The sequence below is a fragment of the Corvus moneduloides genome, chromosome 8 (assembly GCF_009650955.1).
Source record: "Corvus moneduloides isolate bCorMon1 chromosome 8, bCorMon1.pri, whole genome shotgun sequence".
NCBI lineage: Eukaryota > Metazoa > Chordata > Aves > Passeriformes > Corvidae > Corvus > Corvus moneduloides.
In genome coordinates this window covers 18,093,702-18,108,234 of record NC_045483.1, presented here as the reverse complement: position 1 = coordinate 18,108,234, position 14,533 = coordinate 18,093,702, and the positions used below count along the sequence as shown (strand labels likewise).

The following is a 14,533-nucleotide window of genomic DNA, read 5'->3' as shown; positions in this document are numbered from 1 at the left end:
AAATCTGTAAATGAAAGACTTAAAGCATGGTTTCATACTCAGATTTTTAGGAAGGGATTGATCAATAAGGCTCTTTAGTAGACCCTTCTCTAAAATGTGCATTATAGTTCTTACATTTACACCTGCTTTTCTGTATATGAAACTCAAACCTTATGTTACACTACATTAACAATTATCAAAGCTGGCATGTTTTTGTTTAAGATAGATTTACTGTGGCACTGTTGAAGTTGAAGTTAAGCTACTCCGTAAAGAGGTGGTCTTTTAAAGGATAACCACTTAAAATTTTTAATGGAAACTGTTTATTTGTTAGAAACTTGTTTGCACTAGTTGTTCATTAAGCATTACAGTGTAATTGTTTTGACTGGCTTATTAAATAATAGCCTAGTCCATATTCTCCATGTTTATTGGATATCTTTTCCAGGTTTTGTTTTTGTGCATTGGTTTGGTTTGTGTGGGCTTTTTTCCTTCCAATCAGAGTCATCTCCAATTTTGTTAACTGTTCATTTCACTTTACAACCAGATGGTTTTCCCGTGGGATCAAGAGGGACATTTTCATCTGGTTGAAGCTGGCTAGCTATAGCTCATTTAGAAGCCAAAGTGGTTAGTCTTTGGTTGACCAGATTTGGCTAGCAGAACTTTTCCTCCTTAGGACCCTTCATATGTTTCAAGGGCTAGGAGCTGGGTCAGTGAGAATCTTTGCAATGTGGGCTTTGACCTTAGGGGGTCTCACTGGTGACCGTGAGTGAACCACCGACTATGAGCAACTTTGAAACAGCTGCCAGTAGAGCACTGACTTGACTTGAATAGTCTGTGAATATCTAAAATGGAGGAAAAGGTTTTCTACTCTGAATGGTTTTGCCCTAAGTCCACATAGAGCCAGGATCTCAGCTCTTCTCCTACACCGAGACTGGTTTAACAGCACAGAGATGCTGTTGCTTTCTAGGTCAGCCTTTATGGGAGTTTTATATGAATTATGGAATAGTTTTGTGAGGCTGCAACTGTGATTACAGGTTTAATGATGCTTTAAACAAACAAAATATAATGACTTTCATCAGTGTAAAACAGGAGCTTCCTGCAGGGAAACACCAGTAAATGTGGCTTCGCAGCAGGGTTACAGACCTGGCTGGCAGCCAGCAGTAATCGGCACAACACCCAGGCCTTGTATGTTAACTTAATTAGAGCCCAGTGCAAGCAGCAGCCAGACAGTTTGCTGTGAGAGATCACTGCCAGTGTGGCAGAGAGTCCCTGCATTTAAAAGTTACCTACCTGATCCATGGCTTTAGGTAGTAAGAGGCTGGGACTTTCACAGCAAGTGCAGCCTCGTGCTGTGACTCACAACAATCTCATATTTGTTGGGGAAGTTCACCTGCATGTGACAGCATTCATATGGCACTGCAGGCACTCACATCTCCTGTATAATATCACTATAGATCCTTGCCTCAGCTGGGGTCTCTGTCATTTATGCTATTTGCAGTACTAATTCAGCTCCAAAAAAGAGGAGCCTTAAATTGTATTTGATGTTTTCTTTCACCTTCTGAGAAAGTTCTGAGTAGTTCCACTAATGGTCTTGTTAAGATCATGTCTATGTTTATATTTCCAGTCTAAGTGTGCCACTTGCTCTCAGGTAATTGACTAATCAGTACACTGCCTGCAGAGCCATCAAACTTGCAGACACAGGCCATATTCCCTAACTGCTCTTGTAAAAGAAGGGCAGCTAATGCCTGCTTCTGCCCCTCACAGGATTTGCACCTGCAGCACCTTGGCATAACGTGTTCTGACGTTTCTTCTAGGGATTTGTGTCAAGTATGGAACGGTACCGAAGAGTTGGGCAGGAGCTGTATGCCTCTCTGTACAAGGACCACGTACAGGTAAAGGATGAATATTGGGCAACAGCTTTCTGTTGGACTACCCTGAGAAACTGAGCATTTTAAAAGTGAGATGAATATTGTGCCTAAAGAACTGCTGAGAGTTGATGAGTCAACACTCCTTTCCTGACATTGCCACTGAAGTGTGATACAGCATCATTCGGCAATCAAATGCCTCACTTTATTTTCAGGAGCCTTTTTTTCCTTTGTTTAAATGAATTATTCCACTCCTCCAATGGCAGAAATGAAAGTGAGGACTTCGACCTTTTTTTTTTCCTTAGTAGCAAGTAAAACTTTTAAAATAGATCTCAAGCTCATAGTAAAACATCACAGGTTCAAGTTTGGCCATTAGAGACCAACAAACTTTTGCCTCTTTGAAATTTGCACCTCTCCTCTTCTTTAAATTAATATTTTAATGCTCCCCAACTCCTTGCACACAACACCTAAGTAAAATTAATTAAACTTATGCCTTGCTCAGAGGGAGCATAGTACATTTGTATTTGAGACATTCAGACTGTTTTCAGTGAACATGATGATTGTTGCTATTTGTCACACACATTTTCCAGAAGAAAATGGAATTAATAAAAACCTCTGTGATGTGGTTTTCCTGGCTGACTGCTTTTGAGTTGGAAATTTAATGAAAGCCGCCATTTTCAATTTTGTGATGTGCTTGTATTTGTCACTGTATCGTCTAGTCAGACTATCACTAGTTTATCCCTAATAACTTCTGCTGCAGCACACTGCCAGTGGTCACTTGGACTTGTTTGCTAGGTCTGCAGCACTCCCTCTGCGGTGGTCCCATCTGGTGGGTTGGGTAGATCCCTCTGAATCACTGGGGTGGTGCCACTGGTGGCTGAGAGGAGGGAAGTGTCCAAAAGCCAGCACAAAGTGTTTCTGTCCCACAGATGCAGCAGTGTGCTTACAGCAAAGCAGCCAAAGACTGGATGATACTTGAGGAGCAGCTTTTCTACAGGAGGGGCCCGTGGAGAGATGCTTCATGTTCGTTAGAGCCACGATGGATTCTTGATTGTTATGAGGGGCCTTCACGAATGAGGAGGAGGATTCAACACATGAGCACCCATGCAGCAACAATGCAAACAAAGAGTGAGGTAGAAAGCTTTAGAAAGCTTTTGCAGGAGGTGCACAATTTCTGTAACAGTTGGTGGTGGCTTTATAGATTAGAGAAACATTAAGGTTGGAAAAGACCTTCAAAATCATAGAGTCCAACCTTTGACAAATATGTGCATCTCTTTCCTCTGGTTCTCATCACCTGACTCCTCAATATGCTGTTCCATGTATAGAGAACCCTTTGAAGGGGTGTGGGTTTGGGGGTAAGAAAGGCTCCAATGTATTTAACAGCAACAGAATGAATTTTCCTCTTTTCTTGTATAAAATCTCCCCAGACGGGTGACAATATAACCTGTCCATACTTTTCTGCTGGTAGTATCTCAAGTGCTTCCCAATGTATGCAGCAGAGTCCAGTTAGAAGGCTGCACTGTCCTGTTAGTCATATGCTTACAAGTGCTGCTAGAAGTGGTGAATGGCCAAAAGGGGAACTAGGGTGGTTTGAATTAAGATTGAACTGTGTATGTGGGGTATTTAGTACTTTCTGTTTCTCTAATGTCAAAGTGTCAAATCCTATCAATGAAAGGCTGAAGCACTTTAATATAAGGTTCCTATATCTAAGCCATTTTCAGCTTTCATGTGCTGCTTGGATTCTGGCAGTTTTCTGCAAATGGAGTAGTATGATTTTTATCCTATAACTGGCCTCATGCACAGTGGTCTTTGAAAAGATAATAGTTCTTCTGTTTAATTGTTGACATTTGTTCCTTTGGGTTCCTTTCCAATGATGTTTATTTGTTCCTTTCCATTGAGTTTATTTGAATTTCCAAGGCATTTATTTGCACCATAGATCTAAAGCTGTGTTTTTCTCTGCCAGCTAGGTTCTGACATGTTTACCTGTCTGCATGTTCCACTCTAGTCACACCTAGTCTCTTTTCAGGTTCTCCTAGCAAACAGAAAGGAAACAACTTCCCCCACTGAAGTGAATCCAGGTAACCTTTTAGGGCTTCATTGCATCATCAAGAAAGTAGACATAAACAGTCAAAGATAATTGGAATTGGTGTATGGAGTTCCAGGTCAGAATTCAAGCCAGCAAAAAAACCTTAATGTTAGTGCTCTGGGCTAAAAAGTCACTGTAACATCTGGGACAAAGCTGATGTAAATTTTATAGGTGATATATCAACTGTGTTCAGAATTTGCTGCTCTATTGTTGCCACCTGAAAGATCTAAAAGAGCTATTTTGAAATGAAAGCTTTGGGTACTTTTGGGCACCTGCAAAGCTCCCAATTGCTTAAACTCAGAAGAAATTAGGTTGGAAATATGCAGTGTTGCATACTTTTTACTGTGATAGGGTCTAGCAAACACGTGAGTGGAGCTCATTGTTTTAGACTCCAACCAAGATGGAAGCAGTATGTAGTTCCTGCATGGAGTGGTTACAGTCAGCCTCAATAAGAAGGTTGACTGTGCCTTTTTGATCTGCATGCACTGCATGAGTGTGCAAAACCTGGGACACAGCTTAAGCAAGATATAAGTGGGTTGTCTCTCTTTGGGTTTTATTAAGATCCTGCTCAGTCCACATCCCCAAAGTCCACATTAAATTTTTCCTACTTTCCTAATCTTCCGTGATTATAGGGATTTAGTGTGAATTATGACTGACTGCATGTATCTGTCTTTGGTTCCCTGAAATAATCATCCTTCTTCAGCAGTCACAGGTTTTAATTCTCTTGCCTGTTTTTTGCACATAAATAATGCTATTTCCCAAGGTAGAATAGATTGAGTGAAAGTCTAAATTGCAAATACTTCTGGTGTCATCCGGCTGCCACTGAAACCGCAATCTCTTTATACTGATACAGGAGAGCTGATGTTAAATGGAGCAGAGAGGGAGATGGATCAGAAGGGATTGGATTGTAACCAGCTAACATTCTTCCCAGCTCTACATGAAAGTTTCCATTCAGAAGACTTTTTGGAACTGTGTGTGGAGAGACAAATTATATTGCAGGAGTTGGCAGAGAGTGAAAAGGTAGGAAAGATGAACTAGAAAATTTTCTCTGGGGACATGGCACTTTAGAGGGTGAATTGGATGTGGAGGCCTATCTGTTCCTTTCAGTTTGGGGTTCAGGTGGATTCAGTCTACAGTACACATCATTACTCTCTGTTTCCCTAGAGCAAATATAATTTTCCAGCCTCTGTATGAACTCCTACACAGACTTTTCTTGAAGAGCAATTAACATTAATTCCTTGAAGTAAGAGAAAAAAATTTGGGCATAGCAACCAAGATATTCTCGTATGAGAAGTATTGTCTGAATTTGCCTAAGACATGGCAGATGATAAGACTGTGAGAATTCCTGTGCTGCTCCACAACCTTTATTCATGGTCAGAGCAGTGCCTAGATCAAACTTATTTCTGACCTCTGGAAGAGTGTGCCAGTTTTGTATAGGTTGCTAGTTCAGTGGTGTTCACATGTCTTCCTGAAGAATACCAGAAGATGTTTTCTTCCTCCCTTCATACATCTTTTCCTTTCTCTCTCCCCATGAGTTCTGGACAGATTCTTCCCTCTTAGGCCACAGAAACTTTCCACGCTTCCTCTTTGATGCTTCCATCATGTGTTACCTAGTCAAAACATTGCTGTTCCTTCTTTGCCCTTGTACAGAACTGGATGTACTTCACCAAGGTTTCTTCCCAATATAAGGAAGAGGCGAGTTCAGGACCATTGTGGGAGGAGATGAGTTGTGGAGTAAATAAGGGTGACTCTTAGGAATATTGTAACTTAGATGTTGTCAATTTAATTGAGGCATAGACATGGCCTCATTCCCTGATCTTTTGCAGTGTACCTGTTTTTTTCAGTGGCATCACTCCCCCAGTAGCCCAGGAATTAACATCCCATGGTGGAAGCCAAATACTTTTAGAATTTAAACTCAGTCATCACAGTGCTGTCATAGTTGTACATAGATACAGAAATAGCTGTTTTATTTTAATATCTCAATACCATCACCAGATTTTCTTGATGCTTTGCCAGTGGCTGGGGGTTGCACTCGTGCTCTCTAATAGGACTTTCTCAGACCTCTTGGTGCAGTCTGTTTACGTAACAGAATTCATTTCTCTGCCCCTCCTCCTTTTGCCCCTTCCTCCCCATACTTCTCCCCAGAAGAAGGAGACAGGCATGAAAATGCGAGGCATGTTTTCCATGCACTGATCTCATTTTGAGCCTTCAGGCTGTCTGTCTCTTCTCCATGTAACTCTGCAGGAAGCCATCAGAAATGCCAGGCATGTTTTTTTCCAGCAGCAGTCGCTGGCCTTGCCAAGCTGGCAGAAGTATTAACAAAAGCAGCGGGGGGTGACATTAGCTGTCCTGTGCTCACTTAGTGCGCCGCTGTCCTGCCTTGTCAGTGGCTGCCTCCTGAGCTCTTTGCACTTTAAGCAGGCAACTGGAGCCATGTTCTCTCCTGCACTGCACAGACAAGTCATTGAATGTGCCTGAGTGTGTGTGAGTTTGAGTGTGTGTGTGACCATTGTATTTTTCCCTGGAGGGACGATGCTAACACTACTAGAGCCTGCAGGAATAGATGGCTAATCCCCGTAGTGTTTTTGAAAACTATATGAAGACTGTTTGCATCTTCACACATGTAGTTCTTTTGGAAATCTGGTTGTTGAACTCCAGAGCAGATACGCTTTTATGGCTGTTTGCTTAAATGCAACTGGAACATTTAGAAACAGCTCTTCTGAAAAACAAGAAAAAGAAACAACTTAAGCCTTTAGCTTAATTCCCTTGTACATCTGAATGAACAGAGCAATCAAGAGATGCAGGGCTTTGGGCAATACCTTAGAAGGTAATTATTCAATTATTTTATGTCATGTTTGCTTCATTGATTAATGATTCTAGTAGCTTGTGAACTGGGTTTTGATCTGTTTTGACAGAAAATGGAAGTTTTTATTTAATTTATGATAATTTCAAGCTGCTTGGTGTTTCAATGCAAGACTGAAGGTACAAGACTTGCAGGTACAACACTGTCCTGGTGGAGATTCTGTGGTACAACTCTGTCAGATCTTTGCTACTCATCAGCAGTAATATAAGTCACATCCCCCAAATGAAAAAAGTTTACTCAGCTCAAGGGCTCTTGTATTTCCAATAACGCAGATGTATTTAATAATAATATAAATTTGAAGAAATAATATAAAATTGGAGAAAGGGATTGACACCATTGACTGTTTCTGGTTGGATAGTACAGAATACTCAGAATTTAAGGTTTGTGAAAGAGAGGTACATGCTCTTTCCTCCCTGTCAAGGTCTGCTAATGTGCCCTGGTCCAGCCTTAGGCAGAATAGCAAAGTGTTTATTTGTGCCAGACCATATCAGTGATCATGAGCAGGCCTCCTTCATGATCCACATGCCTCCTAAAAACAGACACATGATCTCTGGGTTTGAGGTGGATTTCTTAGAAGTCTGGATTTCAACTTTGTGTCTGTGGAGCTGCTTTATGAAACTGCCTGATATTTCAATATTCAGTTACCTTCATTTTGGGAAGAAGTGATCTTTTTCCTATTTAATTACTTCAGGAAACCATGTGGTTTGCTAATGTGAGCAGATTTCCCCAGTATTCTCAGTGCAAGCATACATGTCTCTAACCATGTAATAGCAGGCACTCCAGTTCAGGGTTCTGTGGTTGGCATTTCCCTGCAGAGATAGGCATTCCTGTGGGAGAGGTGATGAAAAAATGCTACCTTCCTCTTAGAAATCATTTAGAGGGGAAAGAGATTGAAGAGATTTTCATGAAAAAATACCCACAGAAGTCTCCCAGGGCTGTTTTTTTTTTTTTTTTTTCCTTAAAGCCAGATAGAAGAAAACAACCTTTTGTGCCCACTAAGTGATTTCAAAATGAAGCGCCCCATTTGTTGGTAAAATAATGTCTTTTCAGCAGAAGTATTTAAACGTGGAGATTTTATTTCATTTACTTATGAATTTAATATTTATGTTATCCTGACATCAAACACTAAAACCTTGTGAAGCAGTACAGGTCTGTTTCAGCTGACCTGAGCTAGACCGTGTGTATTTTGGGATGGCAAGGAAGGTTGTAGATTTGACTCCAGAAATAGCGAGGTTAGGAACAAAGGCAAAGAGCAAAGGAGAACCATTCTTACCCTACATATGATCGTGTAGACTTTACATTATGTAGTAAAACCAATCCCATTTCTGGGTCAATTTTGCCTGCCCCAAAAAATAATACAGCTCCCTAGCTTGGTAGAGGTAAGACCATTGAGATCTTAAGAGAAAAACAGATTTGTGATACTTCTCACACTTGTCAATCTGTTCTTTTAAGAGCACTGTATTACATTTCTGAATCAGGAAACTTCTCCTGTTGTATGTAGCCCACTGATCCTTGCAGCTTCAGATGGACTCAGCTTGCAAAATTTTACACTCATTTCTGGATTGTATGCAATTCAGGATTGTGTTAATTTACAGGGGGAGCTCAGCAGTGCACAGTTTTCCCAGTATATAAGGTAGTAGTGTTTTAAGATTTTGGGAGGAAGATTTTTGAGGCTGGGCTAATAGATGATTAGCTACTGCCTCCTTCCCTAGGAATGGAGGAGGTACTGGTTGAAAGTTCTGGTTGAAACTGGGCACAACACTGAGTTGGCCTTGACCCTCCCAGCTCACTGTACTAACCAGTGGGCTTTGCTTTTGGAGCTGAGTATATATAGAATATTGTATGAGCAGACAAAAATAAGGAACTCCATGCTTCTGAATGTAAGAGAAATTCTTTGCAATAAACTACTGCTTAATTTAAAATCAGAACTTTTATTTTTCCTGCAGGCCACACCATTTTCCAGTCCCTATATTGGTTTATTTACTTTCTGCACCATCTATCAGCCATAGAAAATGTTCCAGAAAAAAGGCTTTCTTTTCTTTATCAAAACTGGTCAGTTCCCAAGAAAACTTTCTATGAACTGGCGTATATAATAAACAAAATACTTTGTTGAAAAATTCCCCATGTTTTTAAATTGTATTTTAGAAATTCTTCTACAAGAAATTGAGTCTTAGGATGTCAAGGCAAATTTTTAAAAATATTCTAGAATGTTTATCTAAATCTTTAAGACAATTAGATTGACAGATTTATATATTCTGATTGGACCTCTGTCAGTCGTATGGTGATTTTTGTGGCTTTGTTCCTGTGAATTCGCTAATCAATATGGCACAAACATTGGTTTTTGGTACAATATATGTTCTTCTACCTCACTGGGTCTGGCTCCCTGCTGCCCCTGTCTCCCATGTTACCAGCTCCTGGCCTTATTACTCTTGCCTCCATACTAGGTGACGTTCAAGTGCTCCGTGGCAGTTGTGCGGGGTCATACAGCACTGGAAGGGGTGCTGCTCTTTGGCAAAGAGCACTTCTACATCTGTGAGTGCTTCGTGTTATCCCCTCTGGAGGAAGTCTACTGTACTAGTCACTGCTTGTCCAGGTGAGTCATTCTTTGCTTTCTTCCAGAGATCTGCTTGGTCAACTCCAGTATTGGCACATGGATGCCTTGAATTTGTACAGATTTGAGGGCATTTCAAGCAGAGTAATAGCACAGCAAGAAGTTTTCCATCCTTCCCATTTGTTCAAAAAACTGCTTAACATAACTAACAGAGGTGCTTGTTCACAGGCTTTGGAGATGCCATGAGAACACCCATCTTCAACAGATGGAGATGGTGGACAGTCTCACACATACATTGTTGGTTTTCAGTTATGTTATAGTGTTGTTAAAGTTTCTTTCTGAGTAGCTCACAGCTTTTTTTCATATGGAACAGTTAGTGCAAGACCCTTTAGCTTCATTGTCTCATAAGTTTTTTGTTTGTGCCTCCAAGACAGATTCGTAATTAATATTTGGCACACTGCTATTATCTCTGACTCATGATTTATTGAAAGCGATCAATATTGAAAATGAGTCTGTTAGACTGAGCTCTTTGTGCATACTGTGTGCTCATGTGCAAAACCCAGTGGGACAGTGAGTAGCTCAGCATTTTTACTCCCTGTCTGCTCTGCATCCGAATCTTACTAAATTTAATATCAGTCAGTCTGATCAGGTGACTTAAGGATCGATTAGACTGGATCTGATAAAAGCTTAGGTTGTTTTTCTAAGGGATTTTCTGTGGGCTAGGCTGTAGATGGAAATTCCAATGCATATACACAACTAAAATAATAATTAATTAATTGCTTAATTATTAATTCCAAGTAATTGCTCTTTACAATAGCTGTGTGTCCATATGATGCTTACCCTTGACTTGGGCTTTCAGGTTCTCCCAACAAGTTTCTTCCCTTGCTCATTCTCAGACTTCAACGTGTGCAAAACATTGCTGTCTGCCTGTTTGCATGCACTAAAAGAACTCCAAACCTACCCTTAGCCTCCACAGGCTCTTTATTTGGGTAACTAGTTGAAAATCTGCCTTTAGTATTTAGCTTTGTTTTCAGTTTATATATGTCCCAGTTGATCTTGATATCTCTTGGTATTGTTGTTTTTCTTTAGGGGAGGACTTGCATGTTCAAGAGGTCTCTCCAGGTCTTTTTTGTTTCAAATTAATTTTTTTTTAATTTATTTTTCTCCTCCAGAATCAGTGATCCATTTATTTTCAACTTATGTCATAAAGATCATGCTGTGGGAGACCAGATGTGTTCCCGTTATTCATATCATGATATCAAAGAGATTCATCTGATGCGCTTTCTCCTGCAGGTAGGAATTAACATGCTCAGTCATTAGAGGGAAAGCTGCAACAGCAGCAGTGACATGTGACTGAAAACTGCTTGCTCAGTTTTCACTAAGACTGCTGATATTTTTTTGCTTGAGTATCAAAATGCTTTTGGTCCCATCATTGCTTCATTAGTCTTTGCTAATACAAACATCTTTCTATACTCACCACAGTGTTAAAACACCCTGAGTGGAGTGGCTGGATTATTAATTGTTGGGCTAACAGTGTTGTTCACACAATGTGTTTGAAAATTAGACTTGAAGTTAATTTTCTTTATTTTTATGGAAGCTACCAGAAAGCAGCTGACTTTAGTAATATTGAGCTCCCAAAGACTTCAGTAGTTACGGCATCAGTGTACTATGGGTTACTAACACACTTATCCTGGGCCTCTTGGAATAGCATTCAAGTTGTGCATGTGGTTCAATAAAAGAACCATAAGCCAAAACAGAGGATTCTGTGCCTATAGCTGCAATACCCAGGAGCTACTCATCACCAGGGGCCTCAGTACCCTTTCAGTTTTGTCTCGTTTAGCTGAATCTGTGAGGAGAATCACAGAAGAGTTGTAACTAGAACTTCTTGCAACACCAGAGCCTGTACTTGCTTTGGAGGGTTTTGGTACAGTCTAAGGATTAATTCACAGATTTGACCAAAATATGGAATTTTGAAGCAGCTGTAACTAGTTACTTGTTACTTTGAATCCATTTTTGGAAGGTTGAGATTCAGCAGGGAATTAAGAAATCATTTAGAAAATTCAGAAGCTGGAGAAAATAGGGCTGATAATTGTCTTATATCATGTAGTATGGTACTCATCCATGAGTCAGCCCTGTTTTATTTTATATTTAATTGTGTATGCAAACTGGGTAATTTTGATGGGTGACGCTTCAGGATACAGTACATTGCAGTGGTTAGGTCACTCACCAAGCATGTACAGGAATGGTAAGTCATGTTCTGAGTAATTGTATGAAGCTTATTTTCTTAGATCACTTAGGTGATCAGCCTGAGTAGCAGAACTGTCACCTCTTCTGTTTGTGGGATAGCATCAAAGGTCTTAGTGGAAGACTTCCAGCTACTCATATATTCACATTTGTGTATGCATGGATTTTTTTAAACATGAAAAATAGAAGTGTTAGTGTGACCCAAAGTGAAAAGTGGAGATGAGTAGAAACAGTGTTTGGATGGGCCTGGGGAATAGGCAGAGCTTGCTGGTTTGAGGGGTTTTGTAGACTGGGGGCTTTGTTGTTGTTCCAGGGTTGTTTTGTTCAGTTAATTAACTGAAAACTCAGGTATCTGTATCAGGCTTTGCTGGGACTCTATGCCACAAACTTTGAAAATGTATTGTGGAAAAGAAGAAACCTGATTCCTTGTGCTTTCCCTGCAGGCCAGGTAGATCAGCTGTTTAGGCAGTGACTGTGCCTCAGCTGGTCTCCTCTTGTCCCTGCACATAGCCCAGCCCAGAGCAAAGCACTGGCCCAATTCTGTAATGGCAACACTTGAGCAGACCTCATTTGGAAAGCTGAGCTTCAGAGCAAATGGTGCAAGCTGTTTATTGTCATAGCTGCTCTCATATTACCTTTATGCTTTATATTTTATCCATGAATCATGTATGGGCCACCTGCCATCATAGTGTTTTTCTAGGTTTGTATTGCACCTGCCGCATTTGGATTGAAACTCATGTCTGTGTTCCCAGACACTGCATGTTATTTATAGTTTTACTTGAATGACTTGGGGGAAGAAAGGACCACTCACTAAGTAAATAATAGGATTATATTCAAATGCCCAGCATAACAACGTGTGGAGACATTCCAGGGAGGTGAAAAGGGAGTGAAGTTTTCTTTCAACTTTAATTCTTCAAAGTTTTGGTGAGAAATGTCATAAACTCCCCTTCCTCCTTTGCTGCTTCTAGTCAGGAGAAATTATTTTGGCAGTTCTATTGAGCTCTCTCTTAATTTAGAAAGCAGTATGGATGCTCTCTAAAAGAAACTTATTTAGAATCCCCTCTCTGTGTTATCTTTATCACCTAGTTGGAAGTTGATGCTACTATTGTCTTATTAATCACACTGAGATTTCACGATAGAAATGTTTCAGAAGCAGCAGGAAAAGGTGATTGGTGGAACCAATATCTGGAGTTTGGTTTTGCTTCAAAGAGGTCTTTGAACTCCTAGTCACCCAGTAGGACCATTCCTACTGTTGGAGATATTTAGAATGTTAGATGTATTTTGTTTTACTTCTTCACGTTTGTCAAAAAGTCAAGGTCTTGTTTTTAAAGCTCTGAAGAATTAGACAGGCTGTGATGGACCCTTTGCAGCACTAGGCTTTGCTTTGCAGCTCCTCACACTGTAAATGATTTACCTTTCCAGGAGATCGCCTTGGAAATATTCTTCAAAAATGGTTACTCCAGATTTCTTGTCTTCCATGACAGTGACCGAAATAAGATATTTAAAAGGTAATGACGAGCTCATAATGACATGGGAATGCTCCTGGTGATGCTCCTGGTATACCACCCCTATTTATCCTGATGTCAGGTGTCTGTGTTGTGTTGCCACGGGAACTTTATTTTCCATTTTTTCCTTGAGCTTTCATGGGTTACACTTTAGGTATGAAATTTTCCTTTTTCTGACCTGTGAATTTTTCTGAGCATTATATAGCCATTGACTTATCAAGGGATCTAATGTGTAGGACTTTTCTAGCGCCCAGTCATGTGTTCTGTGTCCCTGCATCCCAGGAAATTTTGACTGTAGCTGTTTTCCTTCCTCCCACTAAGACTAGAACCACTTCCACTTCACCTCACTGTACTGGGTGGAAGAAGGTTTCTTCCTGCTTTCTTCCAACCCACATAGTATCACTAGATTCTTTAGGAATAACATATTTTTGTCTCTCCAACTTTATCTTTGTAGAGTTAACTTTTAACAATGGCATTTTAAAAAAGATTTTCCTTATGTGCTTGCCTTGTTTAATGGAACTTGAATGTAAGACTACGAAGTGATTAACCTGCACTTTGTTTTCTTGCATGTTTTTGTCTACTGCAGTTCTGGCCATTATATCAGGATTACTATACATTCACTGGCCTTTACACAAGAAAATCCACTTCAGTACTAGTACTTCCTGTAGTAAATTCTGCAGCCCGAACTGAGCATTGGTACTACTAATTTCTAAAGAATCATAGCAATTCCTTCTGCTCCTAAAATCTCTGAGCAGTTCCTATTCCAGTATTGCATTAAAAAGTCAGTGCAGATTTATCTGTTCTTCCTTTCCAGTGTGGCTGCACAGTGTGGCTACTTAGAGTCACCAGGATCTGCTCCAAAGCCAGCCCTTACCTTTGCTGTCTTTGAGTTCTGACAAGTATCTCTTGGGGGAATCTTTCAAAGGCCGTTCAAGACACAGTTTTGATCCTCAGCTGAAGGTCACCAAACCTGTATTTTTCAAGGGTATAGTTTGTCTGATATCATAAACCCACAGCAAATGTAAATATGAATGGCTGAGATAAGGGTTGGTGTTCTTTCTGCCATTTTTGCTAAGTAAATGTCTGAATGGGTTCTTATTCTCTGACTTTAATAGTACCTTAAATCAAAAGTCCATAACCCTATATATAATTTCAAAGTCCTATTGGGGAGAGAAACTGCTTTTATCCAGCCCATAGCAACTCCTTAATATTAGATGTATGCTTTTGCCTGTTGTCTTGCAGCTTTGTCCCAGGTTAGAGTCTTGGGAAATGCTGTGGCTTCTTGAAGAAAGTTGTGAGGCCACAGCAGTTTTATAGATATGTAATATGTTGTAATAACCATTTGCATAACTATAATGTGACCTTTCATATCTCCTATAGATTTTGCTCTTTCCAACCTGCTTTGAAGTCAAAGGGGATAACGGAAGAATCCCTAAATATAAG

General features: G+C 40.2%; 1 protein-coding gene across 3 annotated transcripts in view; it reads left to right on the top strand.

Moving 5' to 3' along the window:
* The window catches only part of WDFY4 (WDFY family member 4), a 124,638-nt gene that overhangs the window by 68,481 nt on the left and 41,624 nt on the right, over positions 1-14,533 (top strand). For all 3 annotated transcript variants that reach the window (XM_032115869.1, XM_032115868.1, XM_032115870.1), the window contains exons 40-47: positions 1,791-1,868; positions 2,771-2,974; positions 3,868-3,919; positions 4,781-4,947; positions 9,235-9,383; positions 10,514-10,634; positions 13,008-13,093; positions 14,471-14,533. In XM_032115869.1, coding sequence (XP_031971760.1) covers positions 1,791-1,868; positions 2,771-2,974; positions 3,868-3,919; positions 4,781-4,947; positions 9,235-9,383; positions 10,514-10,634; positions 13,008-13,093; positions 14,471-14,533 — 920 coding nt within the window. The remainder of the gene's footprint in view (positions 1-1,790; positions 1,869-2,770; positions 2,975-3,867; positions 3,920-4,780; positions 4,948-9,234; positions 9,384-10,513; positions 10,635-13,007; positions 13,094-14,470) is intronic.